Source organism: Coenobita brevimanus, chromosome 97, assembly GCF_032717465.1.
Source record: "Coenobita brevimanus isolate Jiangsu-jjx chromosome 97, ASM3271746v2, whole genome shotgun sequence".
Classification (NCBI taxonomy): domain Eukaryota; kingdom Metazoa; phylum Arthropoda; class Malacostraca; order Decapoda; family Coenobitidae; genus Coenobita; species Coenobita brevimanus.
The window spans coordinates 1325541-1349562 of NC_137050.1; the positions used below are offsets into that span (position 1 = coordinate 1325541).

At 43.3% G+C, this 24022-nt stretch overlaps 1 protein-coding gene across 1 annotated transcript in view; it reads right to left on the reverse strand.

The window, feature by feature from the left end:
- LOC145413766 (nephrin-like) overlaps window positions 1–24022 on the reverse strand; it is a 149305-nt gene that overhangs the window by 119553 nt on the left and 5730 nt on the right. Inside the window, exons 2-3 of the mRNA XM_080283422.1 lie at window positions 21330–21578; window positions 5932–6066 (exon numbers count right to left, since the gene is read on the reverse strand). Of these exons, the coding sequence (XP_080139548.1) occupies window positions 5932–6066; window positions 21330–21578 (384 nt within the window). The remainder of the gene's footprint in view (window positions 1–5931; window positions 6067–21329; window positions 21579–24022) is intronic.

Consider the following 24022-nt stretch of genomic DNA (forward strand, 5'->3'; position numbering starts at 1 on the left):
GTAAGCCAAGAAGAAGGTGGATGTGTATGATATATGTGTGAAAAACGAGGGAACTGACAGGGGGTCGAGTTAGATGAGATATGTATGAAGGTGCTCACGACCTCCTTTTCAAGTTAATAGTCGACATAGAGACTATCTGGCTGATGCATTTTAAACATATCTATGAAGAAAAACACAACCAAAAGATGTGCAGATGGCAAGGCTTGAAAGGTGGGGCCAGGAATGCGAGAGCTTGAAATATGTGCGAATGACTGAGTGACCCATTTCACTGGCCATACCACTGTCCTTCTCTCATACATTCTCCCGGATCCTGCCTGACCCTACCTTCAAGTGGGAATAAAGGCGGATGATGATAGTGATGACTGACTTTACAAGACTGCAGTGAAAACAGGTTGCTAGAAAGACCTGACGATGTTTATGGCATATATGGACCTTGAAGAAATATATACCAAGATGAAGTGGGAAACATTTTTACCCAGTTAAAATAGAGCTATGGCTGGCGACTGCACAAGGGTCATCACTCAAGGTAACAACTGTGGATGTAACATTTGAAGAGGGGTGATTCTGCAACCTCCACCTTCCGCCTAGGCATAAAAGCACAAAGTTTATACCCTTTTGTGAGATGAGATTTCACGTGCCTGAGAGAAAGAGAGCGTTATGCGGCCGGGGAGGTCCCATCCTTTGACGTCCCGCGGATTCGGTGAGCTGCGTAAAGCCAAACATATTTTGTGGAGGCGAACATGTTTTAACCTTTTTCATCACCGTGGCTGTCTTTTCTGTGTGATATTTGGTACCATCATACGATTCATTTCAACTTACAATAGCCCCTTAGTAAGAGCGGCATTAATGAAGCCTGTATCTAACTCTTCTAGTTCTAAACAATCATCCTAAGCAATATTATACAAAGAAAAAGAACGTAATAAAAAAATAGTTGTGATGTAAGGGGTCAAGACACTCGTACACCTCCATAACAATTACAGAATTATTATACTACAACAACAATTGGTAGAAATGAGAGTAGATTATGTAAACCTATCCCTATGTATGGTGAAATTAAAGCATTTGTGAGAGTGGATGATGCACTGAGTGAGAGGTTCAGCCTAATTACTGGATTAAAGCAGGGTTGTACAATGCCACCTCAACAAATGAAAAATGCCTTCCAGAATATACACAAAACAACGTACGAAGCAAAAGACCCCACTGAGCACTCATCGACCAACATGAAAACAAAAGACCCCGCTGCATAATATACGAAACAAAGTACGTAACAAAAGACCACACAGAATATCATCGACCATCATGAAACAAAAGACCCCACTGAATACACACGAAACATGCGTGAAACAAAAGAACTCTCGGAAGACAGACTAACCAGCGCACTAAACAAGAGAATCCACGAATACATACACCAGCCAATACACAAAACAAAGCACCCCCATGAATACTCACCAACCAACGGTCGAAACAAAAGACCTCTCTGAATACACACCAACCATCACACAAAACCAATTACCTCATTAAATACACACTAAGACACGAAACAAAAGCCTTCTCTGAATATGCACCAACCACCACAGTCGAAATAGAAGACCTCTACATAAACATAGACCAACATACAAAACATCGAATACACACTCCCCAACACACAAAAGGCCCCACTGAATACACACCCACCAAAGCAAGATCCCACTGAATATACACCACCGATTCCACGACCAACATACGCAACACAAGAGTTCCTTGAATACACACCCTCCAGCACACGAAAAAAAAAAAAAAATCCCACTCAGTATATACCACCAACACACGAACCAACACATAAAACCAAAAGACCTCTCTGAACAAACACCAGCAAACACACTAAACAGGATGAGTAATAGACTTCCCACCCACCGACCTGTAAGCACCACAATCCCCCAGCTCCCCGGACTTCCCAGAGGTGAGCGCCGGGCTATGAATGGGCGAGTTTAAACCCATTAGCGACGGTGAAGCGAATCCTGGAATATAAATTGGAGCAGAAACACTCCTGCCGGAACACAAACAGCTGCAAGCTCCCCGCAACAGTCCGTTTGTGTTGAGATGTGAGGGTGTGTATGAGGGAGAGAAGGTGGGGGGGACCTGCAAGATACCGAATGGTCCTGAAAGACTTTTGCCAGAAAACATGCAGAGGTATACTCATCCAAACATCACACCTGAGCTGAGAAATGTACGTGTGTTAGAAAGTGAGAGAGATAATCAGATAGACAGACAGATACTGGTAGACAGACTGACAGACAGACAGACAGGCAGACAGAAAAAAACTGTGTGTGTGTGTGTGTGTGTGTGTGTGTGTGTGTGTGTGTGTGTGTGTGTGTGTGTGTGTGTGTGTGTGTGTGGCTGCTGTAAGTGCGAGTCCACGGTATTAGGAGGTAATCTGGCGAGTGTGTGAATTACCTTTGATGTTCTGGCCCAGTCCGCGTGGATGACCTGGGCTGCGGTACGTGATGTAAGAAGCTTGTTGGCTACCCGGAATATGTGTGTGTGTGTGTGTGTGTGTGTGTGTGTGTGTGTGTGTGTGTGTGTGTGTGTGTGTGTGTGTGTGTGTGTGTGTGTGTGTGTGTGTGTGTGTGGGTGTGTGTGTGTGTGTGTGTGTGTGTGTGTGTGTGTGTGTGTGTGTGTGTGTGTGTGTGTGTGTGTGTGTGTGTGTGTGTGTGTGTGTGTGTGTGTGTGTGTGTGTGTGTGTGTGTGTGTGTGTGTGTGTGTGTGTGTGTGTGTGTGTGTGTGTGTGTGTGTGTGTGTGTGTGTGTGTGTGTGTGTGTGTGTGTGTGTGTGTGTGTGTGTGTGTGTGTGTGTGTGTGTGTGTGTGTGTGTGTGTGTGTGTGTGTGTGTGTGTGTGTGTGTGTGTGTGTGTGTGTGTGTGTGTGTGTGTGTGTGTGTGTGTGTGTGTGTGTGTGTGTGTGTGTGTGTGTGTGTGTGTGTGTGTGTGTGTGTGTGTGTGTGTGTGTGTGTGTGTGTGTGTGTGTGTGTGTGTGTGTGTGTGTGTGTGTGTGTGTGTGTGTGTGTGTGTGTGTGTGTGTGTGTGTGTGTGTGTGTGTGTGTGTGTGTGTGTGTGTGTGTGTGTGTGTGTGTGTGTGTGTGTGTGTGTGTGTGTGTGTGTGTGTGTGTGTGTGTGTGTGTGTGTGTGTGTGTGTGTGTGTGTGTGTGTGTGTGTGTGTGTGTGTGTGTGTGTGTGTGTGTGTGTGTGTGTGTGTGTGTGTGTGTGTGTGTGTGTGTGTGTGTGTGTGTGTGTGTGTGTGTGTGTGTGTGTGTGCAGAGAATGGCTTAAAGGAAACAGTTTGTTGGGATGTTTTTACATTACCTATATCCCTTGTCTCTAATAATTATACTGTACTTTGAAAAAAATATGTATAATATATAAACATTGCATTTGGGTACAATAACGTGAAATATAAGCTAGGAATTATGCTCTACTATACTCTAATAATACGACAACATCCTATTTTCCATAACATAATAATGACAGTGCGAGACCCAAGATTTTCCCCCCTGAATTAGTCCATTCAGTATGACGTGTCTCCTAAGCTGAATAAATGGTAGCAAGGAAAACCAAAAGAAGTCATGGCACTGAAGTGGATGAACCTCAGCGTCTCTAGACTGTCACAGGAAGTTGAGAAAAATAACTGTTTTGAATGTTTCATACCTGTCATACGCAGAACCTGTAAAATGAAGAAACCTTTTTTTATGTTGAATTCGTAAACTTTCGAACAGCACAACTTCTACACTTATGCGTTTAGAATGGGACTAAAGAAATGAGGCTTAAGAAACTCCCCGTATCACACACACACACACACACACACACACACATAAAACTTTCATTTCCAAGAACCAGACTGATTAATGTTTGACTAATCCCTTGGATCCGTGACATTTTCTTTTTTTAAGTTTATTCTCTCTCCCATCAGAATATATATACAGTGTATATATATTTTTTTCAGTTCAGCGGAGGCGTATGGCAGTGTGGGAGTAAAATACAAACTCCGTTAACACTTGTTGCGAGAACTCGATCCTGCTCTTGGACATATTGTTGGTCATTCTCCCACCTTCTGCTTTCTCATTCCTTGTAGATCTCTGCCTCATTCCATCTTTAAGTAAGGATCAGGGTGGCGATAAGTGATTAAAATAATGAATATATATTGCCTGGTAGTGGCAAAAAAGAAATTACTATGACGCAGTCGCAGGGAATGGGGTTTCCAAGTAAGATCAAGCGAAACACGTCCAATATTGCTACGCCTCGAATTCTCCCCATCCCCACCAGGCCAATCCTCCCAGTCCCTCTCCCTTTTCCCCTTCCCTCCAACTTCCTGCCCCTTCACGTCTAAGCTCTCCAGCCCCCCTCCCTCTCTCCTCTGGCCACCTCTTGCCCTCCCCCTTCTCCCTCCTTCTCCCCTCTTCTCGCCCTCCCCTTCCTATATCCTCTCCCCTGTCCCCCTCTCTCTCGTTGGTCTCCCATCCATCCCTATTCCCCCTCTCCCCCCACCTGGGCCCTCTCCCATCGTCCCCCTGCTCTGACCACCTCAATAAAAGTGTAATCTGACCCCTGGCACTCCCTGACCACCGCCAGTAACCTCGTTAGTTGATTGCCAGTCACTCCACTTCCTTACCTCATTTCCCTGACCCTCCCGCCCCCACGCCAACGCACTCAGCGTTACGGGGAACTGAGACTGGGTTTTGACTCTGCCCTTTCTCTGGATATCTGGGTATCTCTCTGTTTTTCTGTATAGCTCTTCATTTCACGTCACTTCCACTTTCACTTTCATTTTCACTCTCACTTTCACTCTCTCTCTCTCTCTCTCTCTCTCTCTCTCAGCATATTCATATCCATTCAGGTCTTTATGATAGTGACAGGGCCAGAGTTAGTGGACCATAAGTGTCTAGCCCAGAAAAGGATTGCTAAAAGGGACAAGGGTGGAAATTAGAAAAAGAACTTTACGATCACTATGGAGGAAGAAAATGGCCCCCGGGGAGGTATTTTCTTGCCTGTGAGAATATGCATATAATTCAAAAGGTAAATTTCGAGCTCAACCCCTTCGGCCCGAGAATGTTATATATTTTTGTTATATTTTTTTTCCGTCTAGTTACAGCCTAATCATTTTATCTTTCTTTATGCTGAGTGAAATCGCTAAGAAACTGCAAGAATGTATTATAAAAGACGTCTTCGTACTGAAAATGTTAACTCCTTCAGTCTGAGGAAGTTTATATCTATCAAACTATCTATCTATCCATCCATCCATCCATCCATGTATCTATCTAATTTGTCTTTCTGTCTATCTGTCTCTATCTATCTATCTGTATTACTCTTCCTCTCTCTAGACGATTTTACTCAGCTCCAGAGACATTTTTGAACTGTAAGGCTTAGATTTAGCTTTCACTAACCCCGTTCACTAACAAGATGTTCTACTCTGAATAAAATCGCCTGGCAAAAGCAGTACTAAACTTCAGTCCTCGGATTAAAAGAGAGGAGCAAGACCACAAAACTAACCTAGCGCTGAGTTTATAGTCTGAGTTTAGCAGAGTGTATCTAGACCAAGGAGGCCGGGGTGTAAGACGGTGAAGATAGCCCAACGGAAAAATCTATTTTGAGTCTGTCAGAATAAGAATGTAGGGCAGAGTGGAGTTCAAGACAGCGTATAGCATAGACTTTTAGCTATTTTAGAGTAAAGGTGGAGTATAATGTAGACCAAACGAAAGGGGTGTAGAAGATCGCAAAAACTGAGCTAGAGCAAGGATAAATATTTAGCTTTTTAAAATAATGATGGAATGAGAGTAGAACAATAGAAGAAAATGTAAAAGACCGCGAACTGACCTAGAGCAAGGGTAGATACTTAGCTTTTTAGAATAAGGGTAGAATCAAAGGAGAATAAATATAAGCGATATAAATGACGGCTAACTGACCCAGGGCAAATCCGTCCTTGGCCCACTGGACGTTGCCGTGGCGGGGGTCCACCACGCACCGCAGCAATACATCCTCACCTGCGCCCACCACCACACTCTCCGGCCGCACCGTGAACACCCCACCACCACCGCCACCTGCAGAGTTAGAGAGAATTACATTAGTGACACCTCCATTACTGGTGTAGAAAATGGATAAAGCAGTTTAGATGAAAGGAAAAAATAATTCGAATGAAGGGAAAAATAGAGCTATATACAGGGAAAAGAAAAGCTTAATGACAAGAAAAAAGAAAGACACCTGTAGAGTTAGAGAGAATTACATTAATGACACCTACATTACCGTTGTAAAAAATGGATAGCTTAGATGAAAGGAAAAAATAACTTGAATAATGGGGAAAAATTACCCTAAGCTGTACGAAGAGCAAAAAAGCTGAGTGACAAAAAAAAAAAAAAATGAATAATGTGGATGAAGGGAATGAATAGGATTAGAATTCTTGTTAGTACCAGGTGATTTTATTCAGCTTAGGAGGCAGTAGAGGCGTTAAAAGCATACAAACATCATTAAAATTCTGGTGCCTTGATAGATGCCCCTCAGGTAAATAGAATCGTTTGTCGAAAGCAAGAGCGAAATCGAAAAGACGTCATCGCACTGAAAAATGTGAGCTCTCAGTTTTATCCCATCTCCCCATCTTCATCATTCATTCTCTCTCTCTCTCTCTCTTTGATCATACACTTTGTTTAATATGACGGTTTAGGGAGACTCTCTTTGGCTGCATCCATACGTGAGAGAAAGATTGCTGGGGAGAAAAAAATGAGATTGGAAAAGAAGGAAGTGATTACTTTAGGCTTGTGAAGGCTGGGGGGAAAGTGGGGATCCGGTGCAGCGAAGAGAAGAGGACAGGGAAAGTGGGGATCCGGTGGAGCGAAGACAAGAGGACAGGGAATGGGGGAAACTCGATTACGGGAGAAAGTGGATGAGAAAAAGTGGATGATAAGGTAGAAATATAGAAGATAACTTGTAGACACGAAACAGGGTAGGGTGGAAGGAGAACCGGGAAAAAGGCAAGAGAATATACAGGGAGAAATAAGACGAGGTGAGATTATACAAGAAGCAACAGTGAGGAAGAGAAAAGAAACTGGGGAAGGCGAAGGAGGAAGTGAAAATGAAAAACGAAAGGCCATGCATGGGGAAGCAAGAAGAAGAAGAAACAGCAGGAGGGGAAATGCAGGGAGGAGAGATTAGGCAAGACGGAATAAAAGGAAGAAGACGCAGAAACGGGGAACGGTGGAGGAGAAAATGAAAACAAACAAGAAGAAAAAAATAAATGAAACCAGAGAAGGCCTGGACTGGAGAGTGATGTTCGCCTCTTCACTTTAATGACGTGTTTTATATTTTATTTTTGATACCAAGTGATGAGCGTAGGAGTGGGCCAAAAAAGGTGAAAAAATATTTAATAAAAATCCTTAATTATTAATCTACCCGTATTAGTCGTTCCTGCAAAATCCTCGTCCTCACATCTATTCATCTGCAAGAATCGTATATTGAAAAATCACAGGCACTTTTTCTTTTTTAATTTTAACTGGTGCTTTTCGAAGTAGAAAGGTTAAATTTATCCTGTACTTATGAAGCTCTGATAATGTAAGAGCAATTAATCCCTTCAGTCCGATGATGCCATTTTAATCTTTGCTATCTCTAGACGATTTTATTCATCTCAGGCCAGACTTTTTTTTTTTTTCTGAACTGGAAGGGTTAGATTAATCCTTTACTAATCTCCTCACCACCAGAGTGTCTTATATGTTAAATAAAATCGTCTAGTAGCAGCAAAATTCAATAAAATAAAATAAGGGCATGACGTCTGGGGCTGAAAGGGTGAAAAAATAAAGCGCATGTTATGAGTAAAATCTCAATAAAGGAAAATATAAAGCCCAAACAAAACATGAACGTAATTAATCCACTAAAGCCACTGTCACGACCCGCCATCTGTTATTTTCAGTGGTTCACCCTTCCTCTTTCCAGCCATACCAACGCCACAGTGAAAAAAATACACAGCTTATACATGCAATACCCACCAACATCCATCAACTACAAATATACAACATACACCACCTACAAGCATAAACCAACACACACCATCCACCAGCGTACACCATCTACCAACACACAGTACCTGCCAACATACTGTACACTACCTACCAACCTACACTGAACACCAACACATTCAGCATACTCGAACACCACCCATTAACATATGTCAACATACAACATCCACTGATATACACCAACATACACCACCCACCAACACACACCAACATACACCACGCACCAACACACCAACATTCATCGCTCACCTTCATGCACCACCCTCCACCCTCCACCAGTATACGTCAACATACATCCCCCCGCCAACATTCACCCCCAATATACGTCAACATACACCAACATACACAAACACTCACCAACATAAACCAATATATACTGCGCACCATCATCCTCCAATCACCAAGTAACAAAAGCAATATTGGTTATGGTGCGAAACTTCGTGCATTTCCTTTCGATTGCGTCAGGCGGTCGCCAGTTTGTGTGTGTGTGTGTGTGTGTGTGTGTGTGTGTGTGTGTGTGTGTGTGTGTGTGTGTGTGTGTGTGTGTGTGTGTGTGTGTGTGTGTGTGTGTGTGTGTGTGTGTGTGTGTGTGTGTGTGTGTGTGTGTGTGTGTGTGTGTATCTTTATCTGTGTGAGTGTCTTGCGGAAATATATTGGACCTAGAATAATAAATGTTCTTGCTGTGTGTCTTGCCTTCTCCATTTATTAAGAAAGTCAACACCATTAGTTTTTTTTCTCTCTTTCTCTCTCTCTGCTCCTGCTCTTCCCAGACTTTTTTTTTTTTTTTAGCTTCAGACATTTTTAGAGCCGAAGACATTCCACACAGCCTCCAAAACCCCAGTCAGTGCTCAAGTCTTCTAAAGCAAATAGAGTCACTCGGTACCACTAAGAACTTGGTATGAATGAAGGCAACGTGCTGAAGGAAATAATTCATGAATCATTGTCTTTTCAAAACTACTTCATCCAAAATTTTCACACTACAATCAGACGTCTTTAAGGAACGATTTTTATTCAAGAAGAGTACTGAAGAAACTGATGAAGGTTATATCCAGCTCCCTCCAGCTAGAAATCTTTCTCCTAAATCTTGCTGTGAAGGTGTTATAAAAGCCTAGATCTAACATTTCCAATTCGAAACGTCTCTCCAAGGCTGCATAAAATCGTTAGGTAGTAATAAGAATAAGATAAAGATTTCGTCCTCGGAATAAAGAGGTCAATCCTTCCTTCCAGTGTCTTCAAGTTCACTTTACTTGCCACTTTTCTTCCCATTACTCTGTTAATCTCATTTTGCCACCTCAAACCCAATAACTGTCCTGCGTCACGCTCACTCCTGCCTTATGGCTCCTCTTTGCCCTGATCTTCCTTAATCCTTCCTTATTTTCCGTGTTTTACTGTTCATACTCCCTACCATTATCTTTCCCATTCCTCTATTCATATTCTTTGACTTCGTTTGCTTTAATTACCGTCCTATGTCATGCTTTCCCCAGCATTAATGTTCATCCCTGCCCTGATCTTCTCTAATCATTCCTTCTTTCCAGTGTGTTCCTGTTCAGTTTCCTTCCCATTATCCTTTACACTGCTCCAAAAATCTGTTTTGACCACCTCTAACTCAATTACCGTCTCTCTCCATCCTTATTGTCCCTTACCGCTGGGTCGTATGCCTCCCTACTCTCACCTGCTTCGCCCACGCACCATAAACCCATCAGCCACAGAGCACAGTCTTTATTTTATTCACTGTATATTCAGACGATTTTATGGAAGTTAGGAGAGATATTTTAAAGCAGGATGGGTTTGTTACAGCCTTATTTAATTTTTACACTGCCATATCACCTAATAATTTAACCACATATTTTCAAGCTGGGAGAGACTTTTGAAGCGGAGTGGGTTGGATATTCCCCTACTTAAATCTTACGCTACTATGGGGTCTTCTTAAGCTGAGCATGATTGTCTGTAGGTAGCAAGAATATACCAACAAAAAGTGTCATCGGAATTAAGGGGTTAACAGTCCTGGCAGATGCACTTTAACCACTTCCGGTGTTAGAGTGCCGTCCTGAAGGATGTGATGGTTCGTGGTTTAGGCCAGATGTGTTCGGCTTCCGGGGCTGTGTAATATTCAGTGCTCCATTATCCTACCCTCCAGCCAGCCCAGAAGGTTACACACACACACACACACACACACACACACACACACACACACACACACACACACACACAATCTCTCTCTCTCTCTCTCTCTCTCTCTCCGCCAGCTTAGTGTCACTCCACCCCAGGGATGACGTAGTGGGGGTGGTGGTGCATTAAGGAGCAGAGAGCAGTATTTCCACAGTCTTCCTCCGGCTTGTACCCCTTACCACTCCACTCCCAGCTCACCAAATCCTCCTCACTACTCCACTCCCAGCTCACCAAATCCCCCTAAGCACTCCACCAGCACTGACGGAGGCACGGCACTCTTTCTCCTTCCGCCTAATGAGAGACACAGGTATTTTCTTTTCCAGGTAACTTTCGAGACCAGGAGAAATATACACAAAAAAGGACCCTAACCTACAATCACGATAAACCACAACTTCATTGCAGCCGGTTTAATTTTAAGATCACGAAGCAATGTTGTGTTTCCCGACGCTGATATTCAGTCTAGTTTAGTTTGCTAGAATTGTTTGGCCGCTGTATGAATGAGGACAAAATTATCAAGCAATCTTAAGCACAGATTAGGCGCAACATACGGTACGGATACTTTCCCTGGCTCGGAAGATTAGAACAAAAATGGTTAAACAAATGCCTATCAACACCACCGTGACGTATTTTTCCAATTTTTTTGTTGTCATCTCCAAACGATTTTTCTTTCCCCCATTTTAACAATCAACTTTACTGTATATTTTTGTTGTAATCTTCAAAAGAGTTTTTAAAGAATAAACTTTTATTTTTTTGTACATGTTCTTTACCTCAAAACGATTTTTCTTTTTCTTTTTTCAAGAATAAGCTTTTCTAACAGTTGGGATTATACAGAGCCTTCATTAACCGCTTCACTAGAAAATATTGCCCTCAGACTGAACAAAGTCTTCTAATAACGAGAATAAAATGTAAATAGTCACTGTAGACTAGAGGTAAAGGTAGGTAGGGTAGGAGTGAGGTGGCACGCTTCGGCCCCCTATAATTCTGGGGTTCTAGGCTCAGTGGCACCATCACTCCTCCACGCTCAATTAGGTGATTACTTGGGGATGGGGGCGGCTAGGAGATGCCTGCTGCTTATATCTATCGCCTCTCTTGCCACGCCGTTAATCTATCCTCCCTCCTCTGGCCTCTCAGTGTATACATTCATTTACCTTCATCCCTATCCCATGTATCCATCTTTTTTCTTGTTCCTATGTATTGATTTGGGTATTCAGTTTTTGCTCCCAGTTATATTTATTTGGTCTTTCTCTCTCATGTTCCCATTTACCGTATTAAGTTTGTTATTCATACCCCTGTTATAATTTATATTCATTCAATTATCTATATCCTGTTCCCATGGTTTTTTCGTCCTCAGTTTGTTCCTCTAATCTCTTCTGTATAACTTGCCAGCATTATGTCAATCATCCTCATAATCCCACTGTCATCTGGCACAATATTCTCTCTTGATCCGCGTAACTTCGCGCCTGGTCAATCTCTCTCTCTCTCTCTCTCTCTCTCTCTCTCTATTTCACACACACACACACACACACACACACACACACACACACACACACACACACACACACACACACACACACACACACACACACACACAGACTATTATAACTAATTTTCAATATCTTCTTTTGACTGTCCTGTATCACCCTAGTTTTTTCCATTCCTCCACACAAAAATATCCCTCCCTTTACAACCATTTTCGATTCTCTTACCTTCCTTTACGCTACCAGGTTTACTCCTTCTCTTGACTCTCCAGAAACCCTATCCATTTCTGACTATGTTTTCGTCCTCGTCTTTCCAGAATAACAAGCAGAAGCAAAAATTAATTACGGTGTCGAATGAAGTAACCGAAAATACGAGTAGGATGTCAGCCTCTCCAGTATGATGACACATTCTTTACTCAATTTATGCTACCCCAAGATAATTTTTCTCATCTTATGGCAAACGACTCTTAGTAAAGTTGTAAAGGTAGCCTCTATCTTCCCTCCCCATATAAACAAATCTCTCCTGCTCTAAATAAGCGTCTGGTAGTAACAAGACCATAGTATTAGAAGACGTTACCCACATGAGGAGCTGAAGACAAAGTTTCTTCCACTCATCTTTAGTATTTTTCAGGGACTGGGGAAAGCGGATATGTTGGGAAGACTCTAAGTTTGAATATCAAATGGAGACAGCCAGGTATATGAGAGAGGGGGGTGTGAGTTGGGAGCAGGGCAGTGAAATGGCGGGGGACAGGGCGACTTGGAGGCGATTTGTTTGTGGCCACCCCAAACGGGATTGAGGCGTCTGGCAATAGATAGATAGATAGATAGATAGACAGCCAGAATTACAAGAAATGGACGTCCTCGAGTTGAAAAGGTTGGGTTTTCCACAGGATGATGGGTACAGATAGTGCAATAATGTCCATTGTGTGAACAAAATATAAGCCAGTTAATATTTTCATCTCTCTTGCTTTAATACTAAGTGAGCCGGTTAATATTCTCATTTCCCTTGCTTTAACACTACATGAGCCAGTTAATATTCTTTCAGCAAAATATTCCTCGTTAAAGGCGAAGGTAGCAGTCAAACCTGTATTACTTCTTTCGGAACGTAGGAGCCCGAGCCTTGGCTACCGTAGTCCACAAAATCAGACAGAAGGCCAGCTACGCCCCTGACAGCACATTTACGTGACAGATAAACATCCAGTCACCTCCAGAGAGATAAACCTCCAGCACGGCAGGCACTCTGACCAAGTACTCTACAACCAGTCCATCGTGGGTATTTCGTTGTCCATACTTTACAAGAACCCAGACAGAAGGCCTGTAAAATTGCTGAGCGCAATAGCAAAAGTTTCACCGAAATCCCGAAAGGAGGATGGATGACTAGAACTCTAAAAAATAAAATAAAATAAAATAAAATAAAAGTGCAAGAAGATCACGAGTAGAGCTTCCCTGCCGCTCTGGAGTGTTGAAAGAAAAGTACTTCAAAAACTTTCAGTTCAGGACAGACTCAGAGACTTTGGAAACACAAAAGATAATGACAACTAAAGCGAGTTAAAAGTTTTGGAACGGACAGTCGGGCAGGTTGACTGAAAGTTCCAGAAAAATAAGTATTGTAAAGCCGCTTCATTCCTTGCAAAATAGGAAGAGGTTAGCTTACTGTGGTAATCTGTTAATATTCACCTCTTTCTTTCCAATATAAGCTTCCACCATAGCACACTACAGGGGTTCTCGAGGAGTAATCTCACTAATGACAGGGATTTAGGATATATTAATGAGATTGCATGTTCGGCAAAACTTTCTGAACACAGAGTGCGTGGAATAAATTTAACATTTTTAGGCTCCAACGACCCACTCTTTGATTAATAAAATCGTCTGGCGATAGCCGAAGCAGAAGAGTAGTCTTGATCATGAGGGGGTTAATGGAACCACTATTAACATTCGTAGGCTCCTATGACTCACTTGGCAGAATATAATCACCTGGCTTTAAATGGAATACAAAAATGGTGTTGCCCCGACCACGAAAGGTTAATAATTACTTAATATTTTATGGTTTCTCCGAATAAAATATTTCACTATGCTTCATCCATACTGTGAAGGACTATGTGTTTTCCCTGACCAATATATATCACAAAGCTTCACCATACTGTTAATATTGCTACAGGATTTTTTTTAAGCTGTCCCCACCCACCAGCCAGGCTATCAGCAGTCGACAAAGAGAGGGGTGAAAGCCATCACAACCCCTGGCAGGTGTGTCAAATAAATTAGCCTGCTTTGTGATGAAGGGGGATTTGGAGCCTGGCGGTGTGTGTGTGTGTGTGTGTGTGTGTGTGTGTGTGTGTGTGTGTGTGTGTGTGTGTGTGTGTGTGTGTGTGTGTGTGTGTGTGTGTGTGTGTGTGTGTGTGTGTGTGTGTGTGTTTCTAGATGAACGTAATACATTTCTAGCCAGCAGACTTACTCCGTACGACTTTTATTAATCTATACCTTTTATGCCCATCTCATTGACCAACTTTAGACGCAAGGTAGTTCATTTTTGCTTAACTACGCAGTGATAGCATGGTTGGTAGAAATCTCGGGCCAAAGGAGAGCACGCACAAACGCAACACTGTTCTGATCCGAGAGATGAATGAACTTTCTCAATAAATTTGTAAACACAGCACCGCGGGGTCGTCTCCTATGGCTTATATGATCTGGATAAAGGTAGCTTAGTCTTGGGTTCTCCTGGCTCTAGGTTTTCCTGGGGACTTAAAGGGATAGTAAAGGACTGGTTGTTGCCTTACCATTATCGTTTACATCTCTGAAACTCTTTTATTCTTGTTTTGATACTGATCAGAACTCTATGTTTTCTATATTTTCCTGGTCGCTTCTGTGCCAGCGTATTGGGGTATGAATCAACATTTCTCCCTTTCGAGGGGAACACTGCGAAAGCCCACTTGCTTCAGCTGGACATTGACCTTTTCCTTGAGTCGTTGGAGCCTTCCCTTCACTTAGCGTAATTCAGTTTCCTTGGGGGCCGACCTCAAAGCCCCCTGCCTTCACCTCAGATTTACCAGTCTGGCACTCTTACCTATTCTCTTGAGTAGGCCAGTCTCTTCAGTCTTGATTTTGCTATAGATTCATTTCTGACAAATTTCGCCAGTGCTGGAGAGGGACGACTTCATACGGTGCTATAGATATAACCAGGTGGCTGAGAATAAGTTATGCAAACGTCCCTCATACTCGTACCCCTCCCTGTCCGTCAAAAGGAGGTTGGTGGAATGCGAGAAAAAATGCAAAATCATTCTGCAGTCCATCGGGTTCACAGTCAGATGAGCCTGGGGTTATATCAACAACAAATTCTTTCAAAGCAATTTTATTTCTTACTACCATTAATCCTATCAGCCTGAGGACGTCACTGTTATTCCTTTCTTACTACTACAAGGCATGACACTGGGAGACTGTTAGTGGAAAAGAGTGCTGACAGCGCAAGTGTGTTGGTGACAGCGGAAGAGAGTGTTGTTATGGGGAAAAAGGATGATAACAGTACGAGAGAGAGAGAGAGAGAAAATGAGAGAGTGTTGGTAATAATGCTGTGTGCTGTGGCCGACGCTCAGAGCCATAACGCTGTCATATTTCAGAGGCAGCGACGTAAACATTTTATGGCGTCAGCAACATTTCACGCATTTTTCAACATTTCTTCCTCCTCCCTGAACCGTGAATATCAGATGACCTGCCAGAGTACGTAAATATCAGTCTCTCCGCAGTATATACACAGTCTATTTCATTAAGGTTATTTAACACTGCGGTACACTCCTTTTACTCTAACTTGGCCTACAACTGCTACCTCTCCAATTTGAATTTTGGGCTGTAAGAACAGATTAGCAATGGATTCGGTTGCTATTCACCAAGAACAGCTAATGGAAAACGATGACCAGCCACACCACTGTCTCTTTCTACCACTGAGCTACACAAAGAGCCTATGAAACAACAAAAATCTGGGCCAAGTTGAGGTGAAAAGAGTATTGTATTTAAGTGTTAATTTTCTCGTACCACCTCGTCCTCAGTAATTTATTTTGTGCACTACACCTTATTTTTTTTTTTTTTAATTCAAGCAATCTTTGATAACAACATATATAAATAGCACACAGGGGAATATTTATGTGCAACTCGCAAACTAAATCGCGAAAGAGAATGGTGCTACGGAATCAACCATGCCACCGTCAGTAAAGTCGTATAACTGGTATCGCCAAATCTGGAGAATATGGAGCCGGTGCTGGTGTGGCTCGTAACCCAAGCACTTTCATCACTACATCTCCGCCGGCATCTGCACACACCGCACACCCTCACCGCCGCCCGGAGCTCATGCAGACCCCGTAATAAACCTGGCGGTGACTGGTTTGTGTTCCATCAGGCTCTTGGTATCCTGTTGCGGCAGTGTGGGTAGTATGAACACAACGGGGACATGACAGGGCAGGTTTTACTGATAATACACCTAGAATTTTGTAATCGTCTATCAGCGAGAATGAAGTAATCGTTTGGCAAGAATGGAGGGTTGGGAGGACATAAAAAGAGATGGATTCATTGATAATACACACAGAATATGCGATAGTTTTATGTATATGCAAGAATCGTTGGGCTAAGACCAGAGGTGCGAAGGCATAAACGTTTGGAAAGAATAGAGGAATTGGGAGGACAGAGGAGGATAGATTTCGCGGTTTATGTATATGGCTCTGGGAAGAACAGGGGAGGGTTGACTTCGCTGATAATGCACCCAGAATATGTGATCGTCCTTCAGTAAATGCAAGACTCCTTTGGCAGGTATGATTTAATCGTTTCGCAAGAATGGAAGACTGAGAAAGCAGGAGAGGGTGGACTTCACTGTTATACCTTGATTCTGTGATCATCTTCCAGCAAATGCCAGAATCCTTGGAAGAATGAAAGGCAGGGAGGGATAAACGTTTGGCAGGATTAAAAGATGGGAAGGAATAAACGTTTGGAGAGAGTGGAGGGTTGGGAGGACAGGAAAGGATCAATATGGCCGTCGGGAGAGCAGGGGAGTTTTGTTTTTTCTGATAAGTCACCCAAAATCCATGATCGTCTTCGTGTATATGCAAGAATCGTTAGGCAAGAAGAGAGGTGGCGAGGAATAAACATTTGGAGAGAATGGAGAGTTAGGAGGATAAAAAAGGGTCGATTTTACTGATAACAGACCCTCACTGTCATCACTTTTTCGGGAATCTGTCTTTCGCGTCGCCTATTACCTCAGGTCTTTTATATGCAGTGTGTCCAGGTATCTCGAAATGAACGACTCTTGAACTGGATTCTCTCTTGTTCAACGTTTGGCGAGAATGAAAATGGGGAGGAATAAACTTTTGGCGAGAACAGCTGGTGACGAGGAAACGTTTTATAAGAATGAAGGGAGGAGAGGAAGAAATGTTTGGTGAGAAAAGAGGGTGAGGAGAAAGAATCGTTTGGCGAAAATGGAAAGCGGGGAGGAAGAAACGTTTACGGGCGAGAAGAAAGAAACGTTTGGTGAGAATGAACGGTGTTGGGAGGGGAGAAACGTTTGGGGAGGAGAGGAAGGAGAAGACTGCGCTGATAATCAACCCAAACTGCGATCCTCTCTCAGCAAATACAATACTCGTTAGGTAAGAATGTTTAATGGATAGAGGACCGGAATTCAGCCCTAAAGAGTTCAGGCGGAAACCGGGCTGCATCTGACACAGCTATGCAATCAGAACGGGAACTAAGAGCAGGGGCGTGTTGTCGTCGGTTTACGAAGCTTTCTTGCACCTCTTCGTGACTAGTCACGTTAATCTCTTGTATGTTATTTATGTACTCTATATCGATATTAAAAGAGTATAAACTGCATGAAAGAGAGTACTGGCGCGTAACATTCAGGACAAATAGCAAAGATGAAGGTGCTAGACAGCCAAGTAATCTGACGAGAGTGCGAATCCAGGACTGATGGAAACAGGAAGGCAGCAAATGGACTCCGGCTCCAGTTCTCCTCCACGTAAACGTGATTACAACAAGCGTCCGTAACTGCATGGGGCCGAGAGAGAGGGATCAGGGAAGCGACCGACAAAGGCGACGAGGATGTCACAATAATTATACATTCACTTCACGACGCGGCGGACGGAAGGGACAAGGATAACAGGGGGAATGGGCACTGGGATCTTGTTGAATTACGATGAGGGGTATGTGTTTTGTGTTCCAGGCCCTCTCTCTTTCGTAATTTGTATATTACGTTATCTTGGATGCTGGAGAGGGCAGCCTTTATGCGGTGACACAGACGTAACCAGGCGACTCCGCTGCCTAGTAATATAGACGTCCCTCAACTTTTCCGTCTCCCCCGAAAGGAGGAAGGTAGACTGCAGGAGGACAACCTCGGCCTGCAGTCCCCTGGGTTCACATTTCAGATGAACTTGAGGGTACAACTACTACCACTACCACGTCAATTCAGTGTTATCAGCGTCGGTTCCTGCACGTTCCCGACCATGATTTTCAAATTCCTTAGGGAGAGAAGCAGGAAAGCGGCAGGACTTTTCGTGCCGACGGTACCGTATGTGCTTGAGTCGCCTCTTCCATTGTCCATACTGACTGTGCCTGTACTCACAAAAACTGATGTGTTAGAAATCAGGTAATGCTCCTTAATTCCACATCCCAGACAGAGTTTACCTCAACAAATAGGTCTCTTCAGGATACGTACATGACTCAGTGAAAAGTCGACAAAACAGATGAGAGGGAAGCTGAAAAGAGCTGAAATTCTTTATTCCTCTACCGTTTCTCTGGAGTCCGAAAACGTGAGATCAAACTCGCCTATGTACAGTAAATGATTCTGGTCTTCCTTTTCGTAGTCTCTCTGAGGATGGGCTCTGAGTAGTCCTGAATGTTAAGGAAATAAAGAACTTAAGCTACTTCAGTCTTTTCTCTCCCACCCATTTTATCTAGAGGAACTGTTTGTATGGTACTTCAGAACCATCCTTCAGCTTCACTTAGCTGTCCTACCACTACACACAGATATTACAAACTTCAGCACTGTATTCCCTAGCCAACACTTACAACAGTCTTTGGTTTGTGTAACTGTTCTCCCAAAACACACAGAAATGATGAACCTCTCGTTCCTCCCCAAGGCCAACAACTACAGTTATCCCATGTAGCTGTCCTGCCAAACCACACAGAAATGACGGAACTCTGTTTTCTCCAGCACATTTACTTCATATAACTGTCCTCCTAAACACACAGAAAAGACAATCCACTCTCTAGTTTTCAACCAACAATTACAACTATCCATTTAGCTGTCCTGCCGAAGCGCACAAAATTGACTCATCTCTGTCTATTACCTGTACTAAGGCTGTATCTAACCATCTGCTTCAGGTATTCGTCTTGCCAGTGCACAGGAAATTGATGGACCTCTATATTCATGCATGACCACCAATTACAACTATCCATGAAGCTGTCCTGCCGAAGCACACAGAACTGGAGCACCTCTGTCTATTCCCTGACCACTGGAGCTCCCCTGATTGCTTGTTGGCACCATTTGGCCACCTGAGGGATGACTGTGCTCTGATTCCCGGCTTGAGTTTATGCATGAGTTACGCAGAGTTGGCTTGCTGGTCGAGGCGTCGGATGAAATTGCCCCATTGTCTATGCAGGGGTTCTCTCAGGTGGATCAGTGCGTCTGCCATTACCTGGATTATGTAATGCAAAATTTCTGGGTCGCTATTCTCGGTTAAATATTAGCTATCTTGGAATGGAAAATCTGTCTGAAATTAATATAAGCACCTGCCGTTACCTGCAATTAAATATGAAGATACTGTTGTTAACTTCTCATGGTCGGGACGGCTCTAGTAATATGCTCGAAATACAGCGAGATGATTTTACCAAGCCGAGAGAGAATACAGAAACATGCGAGATCATACTATCACCATTCTTAGTCTCATGGTCGGGAACACTCCAGTATATTGTTTCACCTAAAGCCAGCCCAGAGTGAGTCATAGGAGCCTGGGAGTGTTAAAACCATCACTGTGAATCCTCCTATGGTTCGGACAGCTCTAGCAAAATGTCCAGCCAACACCAGACTATTTCATGCATCTGGGAGTGAGTCATAGGAGCCAGAGAGAGTAAGGGTTTAATGCTGGCCTGAAAATGTATCCCCGTACTGCGCCTTTGCAACCCGCCATAAAGCCACAGACTGCAGCCTAGTTTCCGCCCAGGCACATATGCAAATTCCCATCAGTCCGGGTGTAACTTGATCTTGGAGAGATGAGCTGCCCCTCTGTCCCTCTCCTACTTCCCTCCCCCAACCCCTTCACAATCTCCACATCGTCACCGCATCCTCACATCGCCTCTCCACTTCTCCTCCACCCCCCACCTCCTCCACCTTCATCTCGCCTCTCTCCCTACAGCCTCCACCTCCCGCTACTCCCCTGTTCACTCCAATGCTACGCTGCCTGGCTTCTGTAATTCCTTACGCCAAGTGGTTTGAAGGATTCTCACGAGCAAAAGTTCTCCAGTTTTTCCCCTCCAGTGTTGTCCCTTGCTTTTCGTATATGTTATTACGTACTAAGCGTCAAAAAGCATAATTATTCCTAATTTTCTTTCACTGTGCTTCAAACTATGACATAAATATAATTCGAACACCTTCCATCGTCACAGCCAGCAGAGAAGTATCGGGTACTTTTTTCTCGCGATAGTCCTAGGCGTCAAGAAAGTATTTAAAATGATTATTAAATCATGCAGTTTCATAAAGAGACATTGTTATTACCGCTATTTGCACAGCAGATTTCTTCGATCTGTCTCTTGTTATGAAATTTGTTTCTTTATGTATCAGATCTAATCTTCAATATTATATACTTTGTCCTTTAACTGTCCTCTCATTTACTACGATGTTCAAAAGGGAGTGCGAGAATTAAATCCGCCGGAATGGGTTGGTATACAATGGGCTGTAAAACCAACACACACACACACACACACACACACACACACACACACACACACACACACACACACACACACACACACACAGTATCCAATGAATGCAAACCTAAACTCACATACACACACACTCATACATAAACATCCACCCTAAGCAGAGCAATTTGCGCTGCTACAGGCGGTTGGGATTTTAGCCCGTATTTTAGACGCAGCATTGTAAGCTTCGTTGCAATTTCTGTTTTGCGATTTATTATGCCTGTTACTCCCTGTTACTCTTTTCTTTGTTACTGTTGCATTCTTACAGAGACACAGACAAACTGCCTCTTTGTTACTCTGTCCTTCACCATCAGACTGTCCTTTCTCCAGTTCACACACACCCTCTCCCATATACCACTCCACTTTATCCCTCCATCTCATCCTTGCTCTACTCCTCCCATACCATCCCTTCCACTTCACTCACGTACACTCTTGTATTCCGTTTCCCATTCTCCATTCTCTTCACTCGCAGTCTTCTCGTCAATCTCTCATTCACTCCAACTGGTACAACATGCAAAATTAAATCGCTGAGGAGAAGGTGCTACCCAATCTCCCAATCCACCCCAAACATGTCCCTCTCGTTGACGCTGGCCATTGTCTGCGTGTTTTCGGTGTTTTATTAAAGTGTCTGTGGCCTTGCTCTCTTTCGGTGCTAAGTCGGGGGTGTTTGTGGCTGTGCTCTCTTTCGGTGCTCTGTCGGAGTGCCTGAGGTCGTGCTCTCTTTTGGTGCCTTGTTGTCTGTGGCCGTGCTCTCTTTCTGTGCTTTCTCGAAGTCTGTGGCCGTGCTCTCTTTCGATTCTTTGTCTGAGTGTCTGTGGCCGCGCTCTCTGTGGGTTCTTTGATTGTCTGCGGCTGTGTTCTCTTTCGGTGTCTTTTCGTCTGTGGCTGTGCTCTTTCCCGATGTTCTGTTGTGGCCTTGCTCTCTGCTAATGCTTTCCCCCTGAGCTAACCTGCCTGCATAATGGAGAGGCGTATACATTTTCAGCTTGGCGTTCGTGTTGCTTGCGTACTACGTGTTTTCAGGCCCGTATTGTTGATTGTGTTTGGGGGGTGAAGCGTGGGGGCATTAGGCTTGCTGTGCGTGGTTATTTGATAGTTGTGTGTGTGTGTGTGTGTGTGTGTGTGTGTGTGTGTGTGTGTGTGTGTGTGTGTGTGTGTGTGTGTGTGTGTGTGTGTGTGAGTGAGAGAGAGAGAGAGAGAGAGAGAGAGAGAGTAAAATCTAGCACAGATGTTAACTTGGCTCCTAGCAACTGAACAAGAAATGAAGCCATGTAGTATTGTAGTTTATACATACAGGGTGGTCTATTAATAGCACTCCACAAGAAACTCATCTTGTGTGCACTAGGGACGGCTCAGTCTGCTGGTGTGGGCGTGGATGTTGCAGTGGGAGTGAGAAATGATGAAATGAAACGGGACAGACATTGATTGAACCGTCCCCTCGACACACAACCAATCACTCGGTCGTGTGGAAAAGGAACATTATATATGGACCACTCACTAAAAAACACAGCATTATAAAGTACATATAACTCTTCTGTTTGAACAATTTACAGAACTTCGAAACAGAGAATGAGAGTCAGTGGAGTCAGAGAGGGACGTGCCGTAGGTCTCCCTCTGGTCCAAGGAAGTTTTAATGAGGATCTCTGGGTCCAGGAAGGATTTTTATGTGGCTTTTTCTGGTCTGGAGTGAGGTGACGTTGGTGAGATCTCATGGGTACGAGTCAGGTCTAGTTAGGATCCACGAAATCTCATCAAGCCATATGAGTGTCAGAAATTACAGTGACACCAGGATTGATGGACATACGTGAGGCAGAGAATCAATTTTCATTCATCAAAAATTATGAGGAATACTCTTAATATAACACGATTTTGTTTGGGAGTGGGGGCACCGTCAGAATGAACACAATTTGTTTAAATGTTTAACTATTATTCCTACAGTTGAGCTCCCTTTACGTTCATCCAGGCTACATCAGATAAAGAATATAGTGCGATGATTTCTACTGTTATGTTGTTTTTTAAAATTTATTCTTGTTATCTTTAGACGATTTTACTCGGGTTAAGGAAGATTTTCAGAACCAGACAAGCTATTTATAAACTTCATTAACCTTTTCACCACCAAAATGCTCTCCAAAGCTGAGAGAAATCGTCTGGTAATACGAAAATAAAATCTGATGGGACGTTCCTGGGCTGATAGGGTCAATACCTCGTTCTCCATCAACTGAGACCTCATCGAACCGGCACTCACCGTTATTACATTTCTGATTAAATTACTTTCTTACCACCCACCTTTTTCCCCAGAGCTCTCATCTCAAATATTACCTTTCATAACAAGATAGATTTCAAGGTCAGATAAATTTAGGTCACATGAACCCCGTCAGGCAAATCAAATCTCATACTGAGTGGTAGTCTTGTCAGTTCTAAGTTTACCTGCACTTCCCTTTTGTGGCTTATTAGTGTACTGGCATATAAATCTGCTCCTTAATGTTATACGTGCGGTCTAAATCAATATTAAACACACACACACACACACACACACACACACACACACACACACACACACACACACACACACACACAGTGGTAATATGCAAATTGTCATAAACTCCCAGATTTCAGGTTTCCCAGTCTTGAGTAAATGCATCGGGCGATAGGCGGGCTAAAAAAGATTGACCCACAAATAAAAGGTTAAATCAAGAAGGATTTTAAAGATCACAGTGACCACTATATATATATATATATATATATATATATATATATATATATATATATATATATATATATTTTTTTTTAACTCTTGCCAGAGAAAATTACTGTTGATAACTCGTCTCCAAAGATTTCAACATTAAAAAGGTGCTACTAAAAAGCCACCTGAACTTACGGAAATGCTACCTGTAATTTGGCTGATTGAATTCTATGAGGATTTTGTGCTCCACGAAAGGTCAGTCACAGCAGAACCCAGGCATGTTAGGTCAGATGGGGTCAGTTCGGTGAAGTACTAGTTTGTCAGGTTAAGAGGGGTTGTCAGGTCAAACGAGGCCCCAGAAGGTGAAGTGAAGTCATTTAGCAGGTGGAGTGGGGTTACGTTAGGTTAAATGGATCTTGCGCGTGCCTAGAGGTTTTAGCAGAGAGGGACGGGTGGACAGTGACGGTAGACAGTGATGGAAAGGAAAGACAGTGTCGGGATGGATGGACAGTAACAGGAGAAATGAAGAGTGAAAACAGACAGTACACATAAGGGAATATTAAGGTGTAATATCCAAAATAGATCGCTAAGGAAGAGGTGTTACGAAGTCTCCCATCCCTCTTAGAACACCAACTTGAGTCTCGAGAGTTTATGAATAATGGCCCCCTGTCTCACAAGATGCCTTTCACACATTCAATAACTAACATCCCTCTCG